The sequence below is a fragment of the Perca fluviatilis genome, chromosome 23 (genome assembly GCF_010015445.1).
Source record: "Perca fluviatilis chromosome 23, GENO_Pfluv_1.0, whole genome shotgun sequence".
Taxonomy (NCBI): domain Eukaryota; kingdom Metazoa; phylum Chordata; class Actinopteri; order Perciformes; family Percidae; genus Perca; species Perca fluviatilis.
In genome coordinates this window covers 17,306,223-17,331,380 of record NC_053134.1, presented here as the reverse complement: position 1 = coordinate 17,331,380, position 25,158 = coordinate 17,306,223, and the positions used below count along the sequence as shown (strand labels likewise).

Here is a 25,158-nt window from a genome sequence, read left to right as displayed (position 1 = left end):
GACACTCCGCCGCGACGCGCCACCAACATGCTCACCCGGGTCAAGTCCGCAGTGGCTGGGTTCATGGGCGGTATCATGTCCGGGGGCAACTCCGGCGGAGTGGGCAATAACGCTGGTTCCGAGCTGCCACTGAAATTCCCATATATGAGACCCGAGTTCCTTGGACTGTCCCTGGATGAGATCGAGTGCTCCGCGGACCACGTAGCTCGGCCCATCCTCATCCTGAAGGAAACAAGGAGATTACCGTGGGCCACCGGATACGCTGAGTAAGTAACGGCGGCTGCCATAATAAAGCGCCTCCTGCATGTTGTCTTTCAAGTGTCGTCACGGTGGCCTTTTAATTTAAAGCGTCAGCGTTTAGTCTTGTTGAGGCCCAAGTGCTTGCAGGTGTCCATCACAACAGTTTATCTCACTGATTTGCTCCTAAAGCAGGCAGGTAGACATACACACTCTTGGGTCTTTAGGACCTGCACCTGTTGTGACTGACATCCATCTCCAACTTGACCGTGGACCCATGCAGCATCCTTTTGCTCTCCAAGCTTTGTGTCATATTTACATTGACATGGACATGGATGACAGCATTCATCCAACGGATCACAGCACCCACCCAGAGAGCTCAAGCTGGTATTCACGTGCAAGAGGATGATGCACTCTTTACTGTACCAGCAGCATCTGGGTATTAGTCTACAACTGTGCTCTATTTATGGCTAGCTGTGTGTCAGCGTGTGATTGCATGGCAATAGCCTCCAGATATACTGTAGACTGCTGACTCTTCTTTAACGCACTGAAGTAAAGAGTAGGGCTGGGCAATATATCGATATTATATCGATATCGTGATATGAGACTAGATATCGTAATATCGTGATATGACACAAGTGCTGTCTTTTACTGGTTTTAAAGGCTGCATTAGAGTAAAGTGATGTACTCTTCTGAACTTACCAGACTGTTCTAGCTGTTCTATTATTTGCCTTTTCCCCACTTAGACATTACATTCACATTACTAATGATTATTTATATAAAATCTAAGTATGAAGATATTTTGTTAGAGCATCAATTGTCAACATTAGAATATCGCCGCAATATCGATATCGAGGTATTTGGTCAAGAATATCGTGATATCTGATTTTCGCCCAACCCTAGTAAAGAGTTAGTTGCTGCATACTGTAGTATAGCAGAGGACCATCAGTTCAGAAAAGCCCTGTTAGTGTGAGGTAGGCGGTGGTTTATTAATAGTCAACTACATACAGCACATGGGTGTATTTCAAGTTCACTCCCCTTAATATCTGCACAAGGTGTTCTTTCATTCATACCTCTGTTGACTTAATGATTATCATGTTACTGGATGTAGCATGGTGTGCCACACAACAAGGAAAAATAAGGAACTGATTGCTAATCAACCAATTATCACATAGCTCCAGAATGACAAAGAAGTAAAGATAGGGTGCCACCTTAGATCTTTAACGATAATTGCTCCTAGATGTCTGTGAATCTACTACTGCTTTCCTTCAAGAATAATAGTTCTTCCATTAAGTCAAGATCTTTTGATCAGTTAATTTTTAGGAAACAAGTCTGTTCCCATTCTGAATTCTAAGGTTTTTCCTTCAAGTCATTTATTATTATTATAAATATTCAGTCCCTTCCTCTCTTCTCTCCCCCTGGATTATAATAGAATAATACTGAAACTGTTTGTTTATCAGGTCTTTGGTTCCATCTTCCTTCCTTCCTTTGTTTTTCTTTCATTTTCTGTCTTTATGACACACACACACACACACACACACACAGATACTCAGAGATGAAGCATGAAGTCTCTTTGGGACCGGTTTCGTTAATAAGGTCAGCTCGTACCAGCATTCATCTGTAATTAAAACCTCCTTTGTTGTTATTACAGCAGCCGTTTTGGCTCTCGCCGCTCCTACACCTCCCACTTTGCCTCTCGTACTCTCTACTCTTTTCTGCTCACAGCATAAACAGCAGACATCAGGAATTGAGAAATCAAATCATTTTTTGTTGTCATGCTCATAATTGACTGTTCACTAAACCCCTTCCTTATGTGAAATTGTCCAATCGTAGCTTAGCAACTGCAACTAGCATGTCAAGCTTTGGATGTTAAACTGTTGTGCATGGGGCTGTAGTAAAGGCAATAGTCAGTATGTAAAAAGATTGAAAAGTGGTGTCTATGTTGTTCTTTTTTTAAAACCAAAGCACGAGAGCAAACGTGTAACATTAAAGAACGTACGTAAACTGTAAATGTTTGCATGTTCCACTAACTAGCTTACACGCTAGTTGTAATTAAGCATTACTTCCGATGCCAATGAGCAGTTTTAAAAAGCCCTGTTCATAATGTTGGCTTAATTAGTTAGTTCAGCTCGCAGAAATTAACGGTTGCCAACTAGAAATGTGTAGGTGTTTTCTTTTCCTCCGTGTGAAATAAAGAACCCACTGTTTAAAAAATTACTAAGAATTTTCAGTTATACATTTTCCACCATTATCACTGTAAACTGCATATCTGAGTGATGTTCCTCACAGTCCCATTAGAACTACATATTGAAGACGAACCCATTCTTACATTTTCCATTCAAACTCTCCCATTTTGCCGTGTTCTTTTTGTATCTCTTTTATTCAGGTGGTAGTGCAACCCTGGGCAAAACCCTCAAGAAAAAGTGCTAAATTTGGACTTTTTGAACGACTGTTTTAAGTATTTAACTCGCAGCTCTTTCGCTGTTATTGTTCCTTTGATGTTCTGAGTCAAACAGAGGCAAAACTATAAAGCATTGTGCTTCGCCAAATAATTATTTCATCCTTGGGGCCCATGTCTGGCCCAGAATCTGTTGCCAAGGGTAAAGAAACAAAGAGGGCATTAGATGTCTGACAATGGAGGGGGAAATTAGGTTTTGTTCCTAATGGGAGGAAAGCTAATTGTTTTTCCGAATGAAACATGATTGGCAGGGAAATGAAATAACTATCACTCATCCTGCAAATTGTGAAATGAGGACAAATTAGATGCAAGAGCATTTTTAATCACACATACACACACACAATGGCAACAGCTGCACCTACCATGAAATAGAGTAGCACAGAATGATCCATTATTGATTGGACTCATTTAACACATTGTAGTCATAAAGCATGAGGACTGTAAGAGTTTTTAGGGTTAAGAGTTCATATAAACATGTATTTTTTTCATACACAATAATATACAACTTGCAGGACATGATCACACACACATACTTAGGTCATCATATTACTCTTTGTTGACAGCAGATTCGATGAAGCTGACAAAGACTTCCTGGACTTGTTTATCATGAGCTCAAAAGTAGTCGATGTGTCAGAGTGTGTTATGTGCGTAATAACTCAGAGGATTTTCTACTATAATTACGGGTGCAGTGGTAATGTATTATGTTTGAAAGCAGAGCTGTGTAATCATAGTAAGGACCAGCCCTCTGGACATGATGGCTTTTATACTATGCATGCTTGGTGAATGACCCATTCTAACCAAAGTATTGCCTGTTTTAGTATGTAGTATTGCCTACTTAGGATGGAAACTAGTTCCATTGTTAACATATTGCACTTTATGGGAGTTATTAGCACAGTTATAACAAATACTTCATCAACTGTGGCAGTGCTTTATGCAGTTTCTTGACTATTGCTGCCATATCCAGAGGATAAAAAAAATGTCTTGTGTTCCTACAATCCAGCAGAGGCAAATTAACCATGTTTCAGTGGAGCATTATAGTAGTCTGAATGTAGTTTAAAAAGACTCAGCATGAGGCCAAGAATTTGCATCCTGTAAATAATAAATGTCTTGTGTTGAACATTTATCAGACAAAAATGCCATACGCATTTAAAAAAAAAAAAAAAGAAGAAATCAACTAAAAGCGGCTGCTTGGTTACAGGATTTCCACTGCAGTCTATTAAAGCCAAATGGCCAAACAAATTAACATTGAAACCATGTTAAAAATATAAAGTCCTTTATTGATTTGGTATCCTCCCATTTATGCACTACATAGTCTGCAGTGGAAATGGATGCTACACAAAGCTTTCAAGATAATATCTCTCTCTTTCTCTCACTCCCTTTATCTCCCTCCCTTTGTTTTTCTCACAAATTCAAAAATGCTTTACTTGGGTATTAGCCATTGTTACAAAAGCAAGTGTATGTGGCACAACATAAAAACAACAATGAAAAATTGGAACAGCAAAAGGCAAGTCTAAAATCCAGATATGCTTAAGTGCATGCTATTAACATACTCCTATAAATACAAGCAAAAACGTCACTTTCGCTGAGTATCTCGACACAAGCCTTTTCCTGTCTTTTTCGTTCTATCTGCATTTGAGACAAAGAACCAGACATTGATGCTGCCTAGCAGAAAACATCCACAGTCTGTGTCTATAAATAGGCATGCCAATTTCTTACACACACACATTCACAACACCCTCCAGAGACGTCTGTAAGACTCGTTGGAGTTTTCTCCACAATCTTTATTTTCTTACTATTTATTGGTAGCCCAATTACATTAGCTATCACAAGCTGTAATGGAAACGCTTTCATACTTTATTTTTGGTGTCTAGTCAAAACTTTTGAGTATTTGACAAGGGGTGGGGTATGTGTTGGGGGGGGGGGAGACTTAGACCAGTGCCCTCAGTATATTTCAAATCCTGGCCATGGCCTGGCCCAATATAAATATAAATATAAAAAATGGTTGTCAAATGCTGAAATGTGAAAAATCATATAAAAGCTTTTATGTGAACCACACATTTGTTGTGTGACTGTCCTTAATCATTACTAGGTTTCATCTCTCCTCTCCGTCTCTGTGGTCTGCCTGGTTAAATAAGGGACAACTAAAGATGAATAAGGAAACACACACACACACACACACACACACACACACACACACACACACACACACACACACACACACACACACACACACACACACACACACACACACACACACAGGGCTTTGGGCACGTATGTATAGTCGCACAGAAACAAAGACTTCTAATTCTCCCAGAAGTGACTGTCCTGATGCATCAGGACTCTCCCGGCAGAGCAGTACCACAAACAAAGCTCTCGTGTTTGATCTTCATCAGGAACATGTAACATACAAAGCCAGCTGCTTCACTGTGTGTACAGATAGAAACCTCAGGCTGCGGCTCTGACTAATTGTTGTGATGCTGCAGTGAGCCATAATTACCATGAAAGACTGCAGTAGCGTTTCATCCAACAAAAAGCATCAGATGTTGGCTTTCATTCACCGCTTGTTCCAGACCACAGCTGTCAGACTGGGATACCACAGCAAATGGTGCATCTGTTGCTTGTTGCAACATTTTATCTAGAAAAAAAAGAATGCCAAAAGTATGTTGCCAAATGTGACTTTTATATAAGGACCTCTGAGTGTCTGACAAACAGTGAAAGCCTACAATATGAGTCAACCTGTATACGTCATGCCTTTGTTTCAGGGTGATTAATGCTGGTAAGAGTGCGTTGAATGAGGACCAGGCCTGCTGCGAGGTGGTTGTAGCAAGAAGGAGGCCAATGAGCTACTGCCCTCCCTCCACGCCCAGCAAGACCCCCACAGCCAAGAGACGCAACTCCCTTCCCAATGGAGAGGGCCTGGGCCTCCGTATTGACCACAGCAAGCTGGGAGAGGTAAGAAGACACAAATACGCACTCCATTGAATGTGTTAGTATATGCACAAAGGGTATAAAGTGTACATACATTCCTTTTTTTAAACAGTTTTGCTCACAGGCATACTCATGACCGTAGAGTCTTAGTCTTGTTAATATACAGTACAGTATGTGCCAGGGCTCCATGGAAAGCAGTATTGATACTGAGTGGATTATCCTGGTTTAATAAAATAAACTAAAATAGTGTAAAATGAGTTAACCCAGCCATAGCTGACAATGTAATTAAGAAGGTAACATTCACTGTGGACCATCCATTATGAAAAAAACATTGCATTTAAGGAGAAAAGAATGTTTTAGGTTTGGTGGGAGCAGGTTTTATCAAACCACGGGGGGGTTTGATACAACCCCCCCTTGTACATATATAAGATGTATAAATAATTAACTTAATTGTCATTTCAACCATAAATAATGGTAACATGAATTGTTTTGGACTTTAATTCCGATTCTCATGTAAGTCAGTGCCGCCTCCGCAAATTGGCTATCAGCCACTAAACTGCATATCTGTTCTCTTAGAGGAATAGAAGAAGCTGTTGAGAGAGACCATCATAATGTCATTTTTCAAAGTTTCTTTTGCATCCATACTCACTTGTTTCCAGGGTTACACCCACTGCACTGCGTGGGAAAGCTTGCACGGAAGTTTGTTAGGCAATGTGGTGTAATTCGCTTTCTTTCAAGTCCTGGTACAGTTTTAATGGGGCAGGATGTACAGCAACATTATTTGACAAAGAAAGTGTATTTAAGCTCACGTATTACAAAGCAGAGTGTGTGTGTGATGGCACAGACGTCACAGAGGTGTTCCAGAGGGAAATGATGAGATCAGGAGGTTTGGCCTCTCTGCAGCTCCCACACATTTTTAGACAGGATGAGTCACGATGTTTTCTCCTGGGCCTCTCCTCCCAGCGTTCCCTCACACATACTACGAGTCCATCCAGCAGCATTAGTCATTAAGATGTATATTTTCTTTCTTTTTCAAATGTCAAATTGCTGTATGTTTTAAAAATTACATTATTTTAGCCCGAGTATGGTATGATGAGCTGGAGGAGGACTTTTGCCTACTTTTGTCAGATTATTTAGATCAATTATTTGCATCTACACTTATGTTGCTTTACTATGAGCCAAAAGATGAATTTAAAATACAATTTCTCATTACTTGAAAATGAAAAAGGGCAGTAGGATAATCTTTGTCTCGATATTGATTGATATCTTGACTTTTAGTCACTTATTTGTCCAAGGAGGTGACCTTTGACCCAGCTGTGTTTCCCATCAAAACCCTGATTTCATTGTAATACAGTCCATGACTGCCAAGGACTGATGGGCTGTTTTAGTTCACAGCGTGGGAGAAATGTTCCTGTCTGAATTATATAGATTTTCCACTGAAAACCCATTACTGTGAACCCATTACATGAAACCGTACAACTTACAATTCCAGTGAAATTGTATCCCATCAGCTCCTTAAACTTGTGCATGAGTCATCATGAAGTAGAACGTGTCCATCAGATCGGCACACAGAAAAAGAGTCACCCGGTTGAATGGCGCCGGCGCTCCAGGATCCAGCTAAGTCTCTGCGAAAGGAAACCACAGCTCACCCAACATCCCCGCTGGAAACTGACACGGCACGGAGGCCATCCAGCACACCGGTTAGCAGGATGCTCAGCAGAGAAGTTGCAGTTGGTGATTAATTCCTCCACGCTTGCTGCGGTGCCCGATCTGATGTAGAGATGGAGATGGACACCGAGATGGTCTTGCTTGTCCACGTAGTTGGGATGGTAGCCATAGGTCGTAGCTGATAGCCATCTTCACCTTTTCCTCTGTCTTTACTCTGAAACCTTGACCGGCCAGGCTGGCAGAGTCAGCAGGAGACCGGTGAAATGTCTTGATCCTGACGAGCGACTCATAGTCATAAGATGGCCGCAGGGATCGTCTTGCTAGCTTAAGCTCATCTTCTCCATCTTTTCCTCGGGGTTTACTCTGATGTTTACATTTGAAAACTTGACTTGACGAGCTGGCTACTGACGAGAGTCAGCAGTTGATTAGCATGAGGCTATCAGAGTCAGCAGGAGACTTAGAGCAAGTTGATTTCCCGATCCTGATGAGCCTCTTAGCCACATACCATCACCGTCCACGCCAACCACATAAAGCACAACTAATATTTGTAAAATAGACAATTCAGCACAAATTTTGCAGAGCTGACAGTGAGGCGACTGGAGAGGTCTGCGCCTTCAAGAACATAAACATTTGATACAATGGCTCCTGCCCCTTGTAAATACATAAAAAATATGGGCTCCATCAAATTGTTAACAAAATCATAATTACCATTATAGCAAGTAGCAACAGTTTAGTAATCATAATGGAAATTATTTTTTTCTATTGAAAAATATATTACATCTGTGCTTTAAGTTTAGAAAGATGTTTCCGGACAGCCACGACATTTTATTTTATGTAAAAATGAGTCTGGAGTTAAATGCTATATAAACAAAAGTCTGTAGTTATTTCCGTGGCACACTTGAGACTAGAGCTTAGATCGGGCCCAAAAACATCAAGCCCGACCCTACCCGAGCCCGTGCACGTTGTGTCCGAGTCCAGCCCGACACATTAACTGGAATTAAGAGCCCGAGCCTGACAACAGTGCTGCAGAGGGGGGAGACATGATATCAGCACAGTTTACCTCACGCTCAAGTCAGTGCAGGACAGGACATACACCCAGAGCTACGGGAGAAGCTGGAGAGGCATAGGTTTCTCCCCACCGAATAAGGCTAATAAAGTAATGATTAAGAAAACACAAATGCTCGATCAAGGGCCCGGCCCGATCATAGCGGCGTAAAAAAATCGGCCCGGCTCGTGGGTCGGGTCAGGTCCGGTTCGGGCTCGGGCTGAGAATCTAAACTCTACTCCAGACTCCATTTATAAAACATTGTTTATGTGTATTCAAAGCCCCACTGGTGAATTTGGCTTTATAATAAGAAATGAGTCTGAATGCTGATCTTCTTCTAGATCCTCTCTGTGGAAAGTCTGATTTGGCAGTGACAGACAGACAGTGGGTGGGATACTGATTAGTGGGTGTGATGATATTCATTATTGAGTTAAAAACAGTTAAATCCCTTTATCATTTTAATCAGGATTGTGTGGTTGAATGTGATTATGTTTAATTCCACTCTTAATTTGCTGTGCTACTGCATGCTGTTGCCACTTGATATTAAATCAATATACATGATGTATATGTCTGCAGGACAGTGAAGGACTGGTGTTCCACTACTGGGCCTTGTTCGATGGCCACGCCGGCTCAGGTGCAGCAGTTGTCGCCTCCCGCCTACTGCAGCACCACATCGCCTGCCAGCTCCAGGCCGTCATCGAGATCCTACGCAACGTTGCTTCTTTGCCACCGACCGTCCTGGGTGAGGAGCCCGACAACAACCCCTACCTCCAGGGAAACACCCCAGGCCCTCACCGAGCCCTGACCCGGGCCGCTTCTTTGCGCGGGGCCTCAGGTGCACCCGGTTCCCCGAGCAACACCCCGCCTCCGCCACGCTTCTTTACTGAGAAGAAGATCCAACATGAGAGCCTGGTGATAGGAGCCATAGAGAACGCCTTCAAAGAGATGGTAAGAGACCAGTGCAGCAAGGCCATGATGAACTTAAGCCCACTCATCCTGATCGGCCCTGAAAGCTTTCACACTCACCCGAAGCCACTCTGTCCATGCATCATTATATAACATTTTATGATTTGGGCTGAGAGTTTTATGTCAAGAAATTGACCACCAGGTTGCAGAAAATTTTTCATTATTTTCTTGCGGGGATCAGTTGTCTGACCTCTCAGTTACAGACCTGCCTTGTCATCATCCCATTATCAGCATCTTTAGAGCCTGCGCTAGTTCCGCTTTCTCCTCTATTCGGAGTTCCACACTTCGAGAATATTATATCAATGTAATAATCAATATAATACACCTTAAGTTATTTAGGCTGCTATGACATGTCACATGTTTTGTAAACTATTTACTACCTGAAAGTTGTAACGTGAATCTACACACATTTAGACCTGAAAAAAATGTGTCCGTTAATTATGACTGAAAATTCATCTGCATCAGATTTGATGATCAATTACTCTTTTAAGTCATTTTTTAAGCAAAGATGGCAAAAGAAAATAAGTGGTTCCAGTTTCTCAAATGTAAGTGTTTGTTGGTTTCTTAAGTCTTGCTGATAGTCAGTTGAATATTGTTGGGTTAGAATTAAAACAGGACATTTGAATATGTCATCCTGGGCGATTAATCAAGAAAAATAATTACAGATTATTGGGATCATGGACAGTTGACTTATGACATATATTCATAAGAAGAAATGTGTTTCTCTGTAGCTGATGGTCAATAGGTGGTTAGTTGAGTACATTTACCTGTTGAGATACATCTGATTATACTCAGATCAGTTGGTATGTGTTAGATAATAATATATAAATATATGAAATATAATATCTTGAAATCAAGTCATCCCGCAATCACGAGATTCACAAATCCTTAAATTTGCTTCTAAATGTTTTTTATTGAGCCAAAGATTATTGTACAGACAGTAACCTAGAGAAGTCAATGCTCTTTTTTTAGAAAGTTGAAAGTAAGATTACAATCATTATTCTTTTATATACAAAATTTGGTACGGAAAGACAGAATTAAAGCAAAGAAAAAACACACACACAAGAGAGCATTCATTTCATTGATTCGTTTCCCCATACCCTTCCCATTCCTCAACCTACTACTCTTACTTATCTAACTCGCTCAAGAGATACAGTATACCAGTGCGTATGTGTATTCTACAACTTTCACTGTGACAGGTATGACACAAAGGGACAAATCCTTCAATTTGAATGAATTATATTTAATTTGCATGGGAAACAGATGGGATCGGCACAAAGTTTTCTTTTTTTTTCTTATTTGAAGGAAAACATTAGCACTGGAGAGCTCGATCTATTTCTGCTGTAGCAACAGGCATAGTGCCAGTGTGTATGCAGTAAATATTTGCATGAATACTAAGCGTTTATGAAAATTTACGAAGAAGACGCGCCTTTTTTTATCCCGTGAGGGGGAAATTCCCAATTTTTCACAGTTGCACACACATTAAACACAGGCCTGAATTACACACATGTAGTAACTGAAGGAGCCAAGACAATGCAAATAATCACAGATAAACAAAAGCTGGTAGCAATTGCTGAATTAGTTTTTGCTGTCATAATATGACATATGCTATACACACACTGATATTCTGACCTGAGGGCAAAAAGGCACACATATATAACACACACCCTTTTTTATTTTCCGACCAAAATCTTTAGCATCTCTATTTACAGTGTATTTTGACATCTGGCTTATGAAATGATGGCTCCAGGCATACACATTAGACTTAGTCCAGTCATTTTAAGCCAAAATGGGGGTCAACCTTGAAAAAACTGCAACAGAAGCAAACTCAACTGATTTTGTATATGTCCTGAGTAAGGAAAAAAAAAGCCCAGAAGAATCCCGTTAGGGGAAAGTTTCGAAAAAGACCCAAATATAGCCTATTCATTCTTTTTCTAAACCAGCCTTTATTAATTATTATTTGAAGCATCTGACTAAAAGTGTCTCAAGTCATGTGTTTTTTTTTATTAAAGATATTTAGCTGAAATTCTGTGTTATTGAAGAAACAGCTAGAGGCCAATGTACTTTTTTATGTCACCAAATGTATCCCAACCTTTTAAATTTCCCTTCCACTCTTTTGTTTTGTATAATTCTTTTAAATTGCTTTGAGAAGAGAGTGGCTGTAGAAACCAAAGTCTATGCAGTATTTACCACTAGATGGCAATGGAAAACAGTCCACACTGTTCAAGCTGCGGTACCCAGATTAAAAAGATCACTGTGAAAGCTTCTCTCAGATCAACCACCCGCCACCCTCCCCCCTCATGGAAAAAGAAGCACTCTTCCACTTGATTTGACATTCTTTGTAGGAGATTATCACTGCATCAGTTAAAGCTGTGTTCTTTGTACAAAGAAGTCCACCTGCAGGAAAACTAAAACTGCTCATCAGAGAGTTCTGTTTGCAGGGTTTCAGAAAGCAGAAAAAATAATGTGGTTATATCCCTGTTGTAGATGGTGAATTTCAAGTAACAAATGCATAATAAGCATTATGAAATTGAGGGGTTAAAAACGCATTCTAAGTGTATGCATGTACAATCAGTATAAAGCCTCTTCAACCTTGACATGTGAAGGTAATATGCAAACCCTCTCACATATCACTGTCATCACACATTATACATGCACAAACAGTTCTTGTGTACTGACGCGGTCAACGAGAGGTTCAGGTTAAACCGATCGCTAGTCTGCAACAATGCCCACACATCGTCCATCCTTCTTCAAAGTTGATCAGATGTTTTCTCAGTCTTGCTTCTCGCTCGCTTTCTGATTATTATTTTCCCTACGTCTCTGTCTTCATATTTATGATTGAATAGAATAAGGCAGTGACTATGTATTTAAGCATTCCCTCTGCCTGTGTGGGCTGATTGCAGTGTGGATTTTTTACTTTTACTGTCGAATGTGGGTGGATTGTGGGAGGTTTTTAAAGCTTTTTTTTCCTTCTGTTGTGCTTCTTAAGTGATGCTTCATTAAAGATTGACAACTGTCTCTCCCTTTCCCAGGATGCCCAGATTGAGAAAGAGAAGCAAGTCTATAACATCACAGGAGGGTGTACAGCTCTCACTGTGGTTTACCTGCTAGGAAAACTATACGTTGGGAATGCAGGTGACAGCAGGTGTGTATGCTTATCTTCTGTCCACTAAATGAAAGAGTATGTAAAGCAGGCGGAAATAATTACACTGCAGTAGAGGGAGGAACCCAAAAACATATGATGTCAGTACATTGTGACGCCCTTCTCACTGTTTTGGACGCTGTCCTGGCCAACCTCAGCAGGAAATTGGCTGACATTGGAGGGTAGTCAGCTTTCCGTGCTTTAAAAACTGGTCTATGTGCCCTGTCTCTTTCTTCCTACAGCTCATCTTTTTTGCTGTTACACCTTTAAATATAAATTGTTTGTTTTAAAGGTCCCATATTACGCTCATTTTCAGGTTCGTACTTGTATTTTGGGTTTCTACTAGAACATGTTTACATGCTTTTAATGCTTTAAAAAGCAAAAAAAATTCTTTAAGCACCCCATTAAAAAAAAGCCAAGTCTGCTCTGATTGGTCAACGTTTCTGGGTCTTCTGAATCTTCCGCATTTTCTCTCTCTAGTCTTTGCACCGTCATTGCAGCCAGGGAATGATTGTAACAGCACTGTAGCTGCACTTTCTACCTATATATAGTATAGTTGTGATCATAACCGTATAGAAGTCCTGATCGCTCATTTAAAGACACCATTTCTGAATACTGCCTGTGTGCATTTCCCATTGACTGTTTTGATACTTTGATACTTTATTTATATATCACCTCAACCTGCTTTATAATAAAATGGAAATCTCACTTTTTACAATATGGGACCTTTAAGTAAATCTCTTGCATGGACTCCCTCACATTGTCACATTTCCCTGAGCCAGTTTTTGACAACATGATGGGGCAGAGACTTCTTTTCAGTGCAAAGGTTGCATGTACATTACTTGTCCGACTTTTTGTGTCGCTGCAGGGCTATCATTATTAGAAACAATGACATCATTCCCATGTCGACAGAGTTCACACCAGAATCAGAACGACAGCGACTCCAGTTCCTGGTAAGAAAACGCTGTACCATTCATTTTGACATAGAAATACAAAGAGTGTTTATGTGTCTTCTCTTAAAAAGGGTAGGGCTGTACGACGCATAGTCTTTAGTGTCGTCTTTAGTATGAATTTAGTAGAGTCTTTTAGTTCTGAATCTTGACAAATATATGTAATAAGGTTAGTCACACAAAGCCAGGTCTGTTTATTTAGTTGCCCAGAGGATCAGTGCTTATTGTTAGCCACAGTGTCTCACCGTGTGTTCACACACTAAGCAACACAATCAGCAAGGCATCTGAAGTCCGTCAATTTTCTATAGAGCTATACAACAGGGAAAATCAACAGCTGAAAATAGCTGGCCATGATTGACCTTTTTATAGTCAGTGGCAATAATCAGTCACACTTCCAGGGTTGCTTTTCATTTCATGAATACATTACAAAGATGTTTGGATAAACTCGCTTGTTGCCTCTTTAGTGGAAAGCAAAGTTCACTACCAACTGCTTTTGTTCTTATTCTTGTTCTTCTGCCTATATTTCCTGCACAGATATATGTACAGTATCATATATTAATAAGATTGAGTGGGAGCCATTGGCATGGCTGATATTATCACCGATCTATTAGTATATACTGTATTTCTGCAAGTAAATAATAAGAAGTGTGAGTAGTAAGTAGTTCTTTTGTAGATTATGGTGAACTTGTGTGTGTTGTAGCAGTGTTTTGCCATTGAGAACGAAGTAGCATGCTAGCGCTAGCATGCTAGCGCTAGCATGCTAGCGGTTAGCCATCTTGTCTCGGCTACTGACGTAGAAAGCCCTGCAGATTTTGACCAGCTCACCCGTAGACTGAAGGCAGGAATCATTCAGAAACCCATATCTCACTCAAAACAGAATGGATGTTTTTTTTTCAAGTTTGTATGCGTGTCGAAGCACCAGAGACACAAAATAATACCCCAAATCCCAGAAAAAAGTGATTTTTTTTTCATAATATGGGCACTTTAATACTGTCTCCGTTAAATACTTTTTCCACTAGAGAGCAATAACAAGTTTATATTTCAACTGTAAAATATCCTGCTCAGTACAATTCTTTAATAACCAAACTTAAGTCACATTTAAGGCATTTTTAATGTTCAACAAAGGAAGGGATTGGCTCTATCCTACAATCAGCAATCCAATCCAATGTCAATCACAACAGCCATGGCCAATTGGTCACACTTGTTTTACTCTACAATCTATAATCAGCCTCAAAATTCCAGAATGAGACAGGCTTGAGAGTGAAGTGACAAAAAAACCAAAGTGATGGAAGATGATTTGATCTGCAAATCTGCCACACATTTAGCGGCTTGACTGACTTGAAGACAATCATTGTATTCTCCAGGGTTTCATGCAGCCTCACCTGTTAGGAAATGAGTTCACGCACCTGGAATTTCCCCGGAGAGTTCAGAGGAAGGAGGTGGGCAAGAGGATGCTCTACAGAGATTTCACCATGAATGGATGGTAAGTCTTCCTCCATCTTTTTTATTATCTCTTTTACATAATATTTTCAGTAAGTAGACAAAGCACTTCAAGATGGCAGACCTCCAAATGTGTGCTTAAGATGAATGTTGGCTGTCATGGCTGTCAAATTATGATGTCAAATGAAAACTGCTAATTTTGGAGGATGGCAAACATTCCTCTCCAGCTGCATCCACCTTAAATGAAACCACAATCTGAAAAAGAATTTCATTAGTTGATCATGCTGTGGTCTAAATCTTTGCTTCCCTCACTCCCTTTCCCTCTTATATTGCTGCTTTCTATACAGCAAGAGCTGGAGAGACCAGCAGAGAGCTAATGAGGGAGCTCCCTGAGCCTAACTTGATATGATATAATGATACAGCAGAGATGGCCCAATATGTGCAGTGTTCTGTGGGCTAGCGAGGCACCATGCTGTTTGAGCGTGGCTTCAGTGGAAGCCAGTAATGAGATTTTTGCTTTTACTGCTACTCTCACTCACACACACACTCACTCACTGATGCATACTGTAGAGCCACATACAGTACTGTGTGTATTGTGATGATTATTTCACAATAAAACAACCCGTCAAGAGCAGAAATGTGCCAGACAGGATGTGCCACTGTGTGGACTACTGTTATGTTTATCCTCACATCCAAGCAAGGAAGTATTTTGGAGTCATTTTAAAAATGTTTGCCCATATCTCAGAAGGACAGGGTGTCCTTTTGAAGATTTTCAATTAGCCTGGGTCACAAACCAAGGCAGCTGGAGAATCATTTTGAGGGATTTGAGAAAGCCAAGAGATGCATGATGACTCTGCTTATGGCTACTGTGGCTTCTGAGGCAGCTACTTCTGAGGTGCCCCTGAACAAGGCAGTATTCATATGGCGCTTCTCGAGAGCCAAACCGCTCATCAAAATTTCTCAGAGCCCGAGGTGATGTCTTTGAATTGCTTGTTTTGTCCAACAAACCCCAAAGATGTTGACAGATGGAGCAAACCCTGGTCAGAACTTCAAGCCGTTTGAAGTTGTTAATATTCTCCGCCGACTGCTGACACCAAGTCTAATCTAGCTAGTTTAAGTACATCAGCCGTGGAGTCTTTCAGTTGGACATCAAAGCTCCATTTCTAAGTGTGTTTTCAGATCTTCTGCTTCCATTTGCGCACTTCTGAACTCATTTTGGTTTTGTTTGCTTGTGTGTTCTAAGATCCCCTCCCCCACGCTGTCTCTCGCTAAAAGTTTCGGCAGCAAAAACTTGTTATTGCACTCTAGAGAGACGCCAAAATGAGACACAGAATCAAAATCTACAAGGATGGTAGTGGCTTTATTTCCCACCTACAATAGGTTTGTTAACAATGGTTGAGCAAGAACAAAAAAAGGAAATTTATATTTGTTTAATGCAAAACTCACAAACACGAGACCTTTTCAATTTTAAATCACTGGAGTGCACGTGCACAGTCAGTCCCATGGCGGTTAGTGGCTTGCTTAAAGACCTGCTGGCAGAGGCTGTTGGTTATGTTACGTTAGGATGGTTAATGATAGACCTGATGAAGAGGCTGTAGAACAGTTGTGAAGCTCCCAGGGCCAATATGACACTGAGGAAATTGTTGAAGATATTAGAATTAAGAGACCTCAAAGGTCTCATTTTTCTCTTTTCAATACACCTATGTTCTTCTTCTTAAAGGTACTATGTGGAATTTTCTGAAAATCCTCGTTATTAATGACACTGGTGGCCGGCAGCCAACATCCTGTTGCTTGCACTGTGTAGGCGCAAGCGAGCATCCTGGGCATCAGCCAAACAGTGACATGAAATACAAAAGACTGAACTTTGTACCATTTCATCATTTATTGTTGGCTTAAATCAAAACCATTTGTCATAATACATAACTTAGTGGATGGATCACGTTAGCTCGTAAAGGAATTTGGCAAGCTAGACAACTAACTACTACCGTATTTTGCTGGTGATGATGTTAGCAACCAAGCAAACTAAGGTTAGCCACCTAGCTGTAACTTAGCTATGCTGCACGGATGTGACGTTGGTTGCTTCGTACCGTTAGCTGATAACGTAATATTACAGAGCTAGCCAATTAACCAGCCAGATCAGTCCCAGGAGTCTGGATGAATTGTCTGACCTTTTCCACTTCAGATAGCATTTTGCTATGTTAGCTAGCTAGCAATTTGTCCACATTGGCAAGCAAGCTAACTAATTGTTGTTCACTTGTGGAGCTGAAGAGAGGCAAGGCACTCGTGAGTGCGCATAAACGTCACATTCTTTGGAGTCCTTTACATAGAAATCAGTCCACAGGTTCTCATCGGCAACAGAGAAAGTCGGGAAAGTTCATTAAGTTACGTTACAATCCTGTCACACATTGGCAATACAAAGCAATGAATACATGTAAGTTGCTTCACAAAAGTACCTTTAAGTGTGTGTTTATTATTTCTGTGTGAGTATGTGTCAGACAGAAAACGATTCATTCACTGTCTCGGTCTGTTTTTCTTTTCCTTCCTCAAACACAGGGCATACAAGACCATCAACGATGAAGATCTCAAGTTTCCACTGATATATGGGGAAGGGAAAAAGGTAGGGGTGCGTGCGTGTCTACTCCAAGTTCTCTAAATAGACTCTGGAATTTTGAACTGCAGAGAAACTCACTCACTTACTCGAACGTTGTCAATCTGACACCCACTGCATGCCTGCTAGCCACCCAGAGAGTGGGCGAACACTTGGTCTCAGATGTGCGAGTACCACACTGTGCGTGTGTGTATCAATGTATACCCTCACTAGAAGAGGGAGAGGAGACAGTCCATCTGTTTCACTCCAGTAGCTACATCCAACACACACACACACACACTCCACTCGGGAGATGACAGTCATCTCTTTGAGAAGTGAAGTTAATCCCTACTGGGACAGCAGGGGATGAGATGAGAAGAAGAAAACCGAAAATTAAAAAACTCCACCAAATAAATTGTGCAAAACGCTTCAAATTTTCAATCATGTCAGTTTGTTTCATGTTTTCAATCAATTCTGTTTGATGCAAAGAGAGACGTAACGGACAAAAGCATCTGACGACCACACAGCACCAGTGTTGTCTGATGAAAAGCTGGTGAATTCAAAGAATGTACAAAACAAGTTTTTGTACAGGGATAAAAGAGAAGAATTTTGAAAAAGAATTTGATAATTAATGGAACACAGACTCTACAGACCTCTGAACAGTTTCACACATTGTGATATTTGTTTGTTTAGTGCACACATTTACATGTAATACACCAAAATAAAAAGCTATTTTGCAACACACTGTACTGTGAGCAATTACCAGCTCCACCACCGCCCGCATATCTTGTAAATTCATCAGGGTAAAACACTGCAATCTCGGTTACTGTCCAGCTGTCTACAGGTAATAATGGCTAACTGACAGACCCCAGAATTTCTGGCAAAAATGCTGTGTAAAAAATGAAAATGCATAAGAAACCTATACTAAACCAGTCTTTGTTTTACAGGCACGAGTGTTGGCCACCATCGGGGTGACCCGTGGGCTTGGTGACCATGACCTCAAAGTTCATGACTCCAACATCTACATCAAACCGTTCCTTTCCTGTTGCCCTGAGGTAAGAGCCAACACTGCAAATAGTCAAAGTCATGCTGAGACAAATAAGCTTAAAGTCCAACTAAATGTTTTGTGTGTCTGCTACAGCATTCATATCTGCTCTGTAAATCACATGTCCTGTGTTCAGAAACCAAAACGGAGAAATGTATATTATGAATTTTGGGTTTCATGATGGCATCCCCTAGTTTTGCATTGCATGTGTCTACGTAGATGGAGACCTTATTATTTAATACAGCCTATCAAATCTTGAATTAAGCAGTACCGTTAGCGTTCTATCATAGGCAGAGCGGACAGTTACACTTACTCAGCCAGAAGCCTGCTACACAACACAGGAGCCACAGAACAACAACCCACATTAACTTTGCTGCTAAAGTCTCACGTTTATCTAACTTACAAACATGAGCACATCTCACTTTCTTGCACTTGTTAAACGGGCCACCAAACTAAAGTGCACCGCTGACGTCAGCTTGCAGGCTAATTAGCTAATGATAGCCAGCTGTAGCAAATTAAACAGCATGTTAATCTACTTCCAAATGTCACTTTGGGTCCAGTTGGACTCGGTCATGGTCCATACTTTTATATACCACTAACCAGGGGTGGAAGTAATGAATTACATTTACTCTCGTCACTATACCAAGTCTTTATGTACTTTTTTTGGGGGTATCTTTTACTTGACTTTTAATCACAAGTATCAGACTTTGCATTTCAAGTTGCATCCATTACAGAGTAAAAACAAAAGTCACATTCAGTTGTGAGAATTTTTGAGATTGACTTTTTGACTTGCCCCTCGGAACAAAGTTTCAAAGGCTAGTGGTTTAATTAAGTATGTTGCCGGAATCTCGGCAGCAGTATCCTCAGAGATGGCCGCCGGCCAGTCTGACTTGCAGCTATCATCTCCGAAAAAAGTCACAGCAAATTTTTAAATAGGTGTTATTAGGAAAATCTGACCACATATTGGGAATCTAAATGGTTCCTTTCTCACCTGAAAATATATTAAAAACTTAATGAAGTGACATTAACAGCTTTTAGCCAAGCTCAAAATCTTCATGTATTACATGACTGACAGCAGCCTGTGCTGGCGGCTCTTACGCCTCCGAAAGCATCTATAATATATTAAAACAACATAATATGATGGTTATCCTAACTTTTAAATCTTTATTAACAAAAGATAAATACACTTGTGGGTTCCTTTTTTTGTTTTGTTTATGCCATCTTGCCGATATTTCTGAAGGATTTCTCAAAACACTCGCTTTTGAGTGTGCCTATGAAAAACCGTGCCTATGGACGGTCACACCATACCACTTCGCCCTACCCCTCTATCCCAACAAGAACTGAAATCACTACCGCTACATGTAAACGTGTGAAACGGAACAGTAGGGCTAAGTGGTAGGGGCAAAGGGTGTATTGGGATTGGCCATATGCTATCATTCGCTTGGGTGTAACACCGGCACTCTGGCAGCCTGCCAGCTGCTGTCAATCAAACACTGACACGCCCATCCAGCCGGCTGACATGAAAAGGAGCATTTCTAATATTTCCCCAACACCATTTTTCTTCATTTATTTCTTCATTACACTCAAAAAAACCTGGACCTTATTTTTGACTACAAAAAAGTAATTTTTGGTGACTAGTAACACTAGTACTTAGCAGTTGTTTTATGAGTAGGTCCCCATGTTGTTTGTCTCGTGCACACGCACAAGTATGCATGTGCACGCGGGTGACTCAATACAGTCCTGCCAATGGGTTCACACTAAGCCAGTTATCTACAGGTGGTTGTAACACGCGAAGAAACACACGTGTGCCAACAAAGGCAGTGAAGAAGACTGCCATCCAGTAAACGGTTATAGATTTGGGCAGCAGGTTAAAACCCAGTAGATATCACCTTGGGTCTGTGGTTGGCCTGGGTTTCCTGTTAGGATTTATCTGCGTTTGGTCTGTGTTACATGTCAGCATCTATCTTCTTAAACCCATTAACCCTGATCAGATGTTGCAGGTGTTTCTTTCCTCCATTCATCCTGGTTCTTCTCAGCCCCATTCCTGACCTTGTTTTGTCTCGTGAATTATGATGTCCTATATAAAAGGATCAGTCAGTTACACTGCGTCTACCCCTGTCATATCTGCACCTCTGTCTGAACAAGGTCCTCTGCGGCAGGAGAACTCAAGCTCACCTATCTGACTGTCTGGCGCTGGTTTCAAAGCTCTTTCATCTCCTGATGTAGTTTGTCTTACAGAGTTTTACATTTCCCCTCCCAGAGCTCTCTGCTTGATCTTTAATTCATTAATACCCGGGTTCATACCAGGTTCACGTTGAAGACTGAACTCCTCTCAGCACTCTGTGTCTCGTTCTTTCTCTCTCACAAACAGGACTCTCACCCTTAAAAAAAACTTGAGCTACTTCTGCTGAGTGTACTTGATCTTGCCAGCTACTTAAAGAAACTTTTCACTTTGGTGTAACTTTATAATTCTGAATTCTGATGTCATCGTTTTGGTTTCTGATCTGATAACCACCAATGTGTGATGCGACCAGACCAGTTGTTGGCAAGGAAGTAAATTAACGTGGTTCACAAGGGTTCAGCCTTTGTTTGTCTTCTTCTTAGGCGCAGTAGTCAGGGGGGGGGGTATAACGCAGCAAGGGAGGACTCGCACACAGAGAAGAAAAAAAAGTGATTCAGACTGGAGTCTGGATTTTATATTTGTATGTTTGACACATCACAGAGCTGTCCAGGCAATGAAAAACTGTGCAAAAGGGCAATGTTTCAGTGCCTGTTGGACTTTCCTTAGTGAAAGATGAAGCATGCGTGATGAGTCACCTTATATGTGGCTTACTCTACAGGTGCTCCTCGTCAATCATCTAGGGCTTGATTGAACGCACATGAAGCCAATCGCCAGCAGGTCAAGTCATTACAAACACACCAGTGCAATACAAATCCATGGCATTGACACACTTTCATACACATACTGATATGTGTGTGTATATATATATATATACAAATGTTAGCTTTTTCCCTGAGGATGGGAAGCCCTGTAATGTATCAAATAGAAACATTTAAAATCCAGACTCTTAAAGGTCCCATGACATGGTGCTCTTTGGATGCTTTTATATAGACCTTTAGTGGTCCCCTAATACTGTATCTGAAGTCTCTTTCCCGAAATTCAGCCTTGGTGCAGAATTACAGCCACTAGAGTCAGTCCCACAATGAGCTTTCCTTAGTATGTGCCATTTCTGTGTCTGTAGCTATTGAGGAGGAGAGAGGGGGGGGCAAGGTGGAGGGTGTGGGTGTGACCTTGACCAACTGCCACTTTGCTCGTTTGAAAGCCATGATGTCTCTGTCTTTCTCATGGGTGGGCCAAATTCTCTGGGTGGGCAAAGCAGAGAAAGGGGAGGTAACCTTGCTCCTTATGACCTCATAAGGAGAAGATTCCAGATCGGCCCATCTGAGCTTTCATTTTCTCAAAGGCAGAGCAGGATACCCAGGGCTCGGTTTACACCTATCGCCATTTCTAGCATATTAATGTTAAAAAAAAACTCATAAAGTGAAATTGTCATGCCATGGGACCTTTTAATATCGTTTTTATCCTCTGTGTGTGAGTCCTCTCTTGCTGCACTAAGGAAGTAAATTAAGGCATAATATGTACCAAAGTAATTTTGTTGGTACTTTTTAATGAAACCTTTCATGTTTTGTGTTTTGGCATTCAGGTTAAGGTATATAACCTGCAGCAGTATGAGCACGGGGCTGATGATGTTCTGGTAATGGGAACCGACGGTCTCTGGGACGTTCTCTCCAACCAGGAAGTAGCCGAAGCCGTCACCACATTCCTAGCCAACTGTGACCCCGATGACTTACACAGGTCGGCTGCTTGGTTCCTTTTTTCTTTCAGATTTTTTTTCTCTTTCTTTCTTTCTTTTTAATTACAGGGTTGCTGCTTTAATTTTGTAAACTATAGACTGTAAAAATAATGGTTGGTTCTCCGGGTCTGAAAAGTTAAGCTAATGTGGAAGTGCCTCAAACCTGCATTCTATCTCATTTCCAGCAGGGGGCGACTCCACTGGCTCAAAAAAGATGCCCCATTGCATTAAAGTCTATGACAAAATGACCTTACATCTCACTTGATTTATTATCTTATTAAACATTTTCATAATAAGTTTATGGTCTTCTTTTATACACCATGATGTTGTAAATGATGGTCCCATTTATTTTAAAATAGACGATAAAGCAGGGAATGTTTTAGGGTGTGGCTACACAACCTGCCAATCAGGACAGAGGCTTAGCAATGCTAAGCTATGCTGTTCGGTACCATCTTGCCAACCAAGCTTGCTAGCTAGGGTTAGCGTAAGCTAGTAACTTTGAAAAGGTTGCCGATTTTCCGTGTATTGCCGTACATGCAAATAAACGGCGCCAGTGCTCAGAGGTCGCGTTTACCCGTCGGTAAATCTCCATTGGATGACACGCGTCGGCCGGTTAAAAGTTGGCACCTTTTTAGCTCTCTTTACTCTTTTACTCTCAAACTCTTTAGCTTTCACCTTAGTGCAGTACCATTTAAACCATATACAAGACAACACTGGCTTAGTTGCGTCATTATCGTCCCCAGTCCCCCCCCCCCCTGCTTACAAAAATAGTCACATCCGGTTTAAAAAAAACAACATAGCGCCAGCCAAATTGCCAAACTCAAGGCTTCAAAACCAAAACGGTAATTACACAAACCTGCTAATACGTCCATTATTTTTACAGTCTATGCTGTAAAGGAAAAAGAATATTTTTGACTGTATAGTTATACCTTCATGTTAAACTGTTTTATTTAACAGGCATTGTTACCCTTTCAAGGATAAATTACTCCCTTGGCCACGTACCATTTCCTTATAATTGCCACACTTTAATATAATAAATCTGAAAATAAAGTCAAAAATAGAAAGTCTCACCAGTGCAGACGAGGTCCAATATCTTTTCATTTTGTAAAGTCTAAATATGGTATTTTCAGGCAAAATGGAGATTAATACAGTGGGACAGTATAATGACAAAACATTTAATTTACCCCAAAAACTGTCAGGTGGCCTAAAAAAAAAAAAAAACGGCAAAAAAATGCCCGTTAATATGACAATTCAGTGGAAGGGCCCTACATACTGTGGATTACAGGCTTTGTGTTGTTTGTCCAGGTATACAATGGCAGCACAAGACCTGGTGATGCGAGCGCGTGGCGTGCTGAGGGACAGAGGCTGGAGGATCACCAATGAGCGGCTGGGCTCCGGAGATGACATCTCGGCCTTCATCATACCGCTGATGTACGGCAACCGTCAGGCCTGAAGAGCCCACAGAGATGTTGCAGTTCAAGGAACCTGGAGGGTCTCGAACCAACAGGATTGATTTGAACTGAGAATCCCCCTTCAGTTTCCTCAGTGCCGTTTGCACATTTGTTTTCTTCCTTAGACCAAGGATACACCACTATGTTTGGATATTTGGAGTTGTTGGTGTTTCATATCTCCAAAGGAGTCCAGAATTTGTCGGTCACCCAAGTTGGCAGCTCGGGGGAACAGTACAGTCAGCTCTGCTTTGTTAGTTTATTTTTTAAAGCCTCAAAAGTCTGAAAAACATGAAAATGTAGACACATTGTTATTTGATTAGTTTGTGTCATGAATCAAAATTGTCAGAAATAATTTGGCCTGTTTAAACTTAACTTCTGCAGAGATGTGAAAGCTGAAATAGACGAGTGCTCTTACAAAGCAGAGAAAATACCTCTTTTCTTTCGTACCTCTCTTGCAGTGCTGTACATGGCCCATCTTCTTCACTATCTTTTAGTCCTCCCCTCTTTTCCTATAATGTACAGTCAAATTGTTTATAAAAAAAAAAAAACCTCTGTTTTGTGACCATGGACCAAGCTGACTGGTCAGCTGCGTTTTCTGTTTCGCCACAGTGTGGCTTTGAAGGATTCACTTGCTGAAGAACTGCTTCCAGATGCTTTTCAGATCACAGACTGATTGCAGCGATGAGATTTTGGCTCGAACCCACGTTGCTGTTCCCATTCTGAGCATCTTGTTGTCATTTCGAAGGCTTTCAGTTGGTAACAGCCCTGGAAATCTTTTGTCACATGGAAATTTGGGAGAGGGTTTCACCGTTTCACATGCATTCAGTTATGTTATTAAGAATGTGAATGAAGAAGAAAAGATACAAGGACCTGAAGTTGACCATCTCACAGTAGCAAGGCAAATGAGCAATCAGTTTTACTGTAGAGTGAAAGCTCTTCAGCCTGTATGGATCAACAGTGGGGACATAGTTTGATCTGGTTTATTATGAACAAAGTTTAATATGAAAATTGGCATTATTTTACATCTGCAGAGAAAAAAATGTTACAAGTCATTAAGTCATTTAATCTGATATGGAGTCTTCACATTTAAAAATAAATTACTTTGTGTTTAGTTGCAGTTAGTTGGTAATTAGTCTAGCATTGCCAGACGTTCCTCCACAGTGCTGCGGGGGAGGGTCTGGCGAGTCCACACAGAATACAGAAAAACGTGCTCTGGTTAATTGGCATTTCTTTAAACCAATCACAATCGTCTTGGGTGGCACTAAGAGCCGTACAGAGCAGCGGTGCCTCTGCAAAATAGCCTCGGGAAGGAACTTGTTTTGGTGGATGTGTACGTTCAAAAGGTTGAAAACTCAGATTGGACAGATAGTCTAGCTAGCTGTCTGGA

At 41.0% G+C, this 25,158-nt stretch overlaps 1 protein-coding gene across 1 annotated transcript; it reads left to right on the top strand.

Moving 5' to 3' along the window:
* The first annotated feature begins 2 nt into the window (after positions 1-2).
* On the top strand, positions 3-25,158 carry LOC120553454 (protein phosphatase 1H-like). The gene is made up of 10 exons (XM_039791853.1): positions 3-266; positions 5,458-5,647; positions 8,913-9,284; positions 12,335-12,447; positions 13,313-13,397; positions 14,759-14,877; positions 17,388-17,451; positions 18,369-18,476; positions 22,171-22,322; positions 23,626-25,158. Exons 1-10 carry the CDS (start codon positions 28-30, stop codon positions 23,771-23,773), a joined length of 1,590 nt encoding a protein of 529 aa, XP_039647787.1. The 5' UTR covers positions 3-27; the 3' UTR covers positions 23,774-25,158.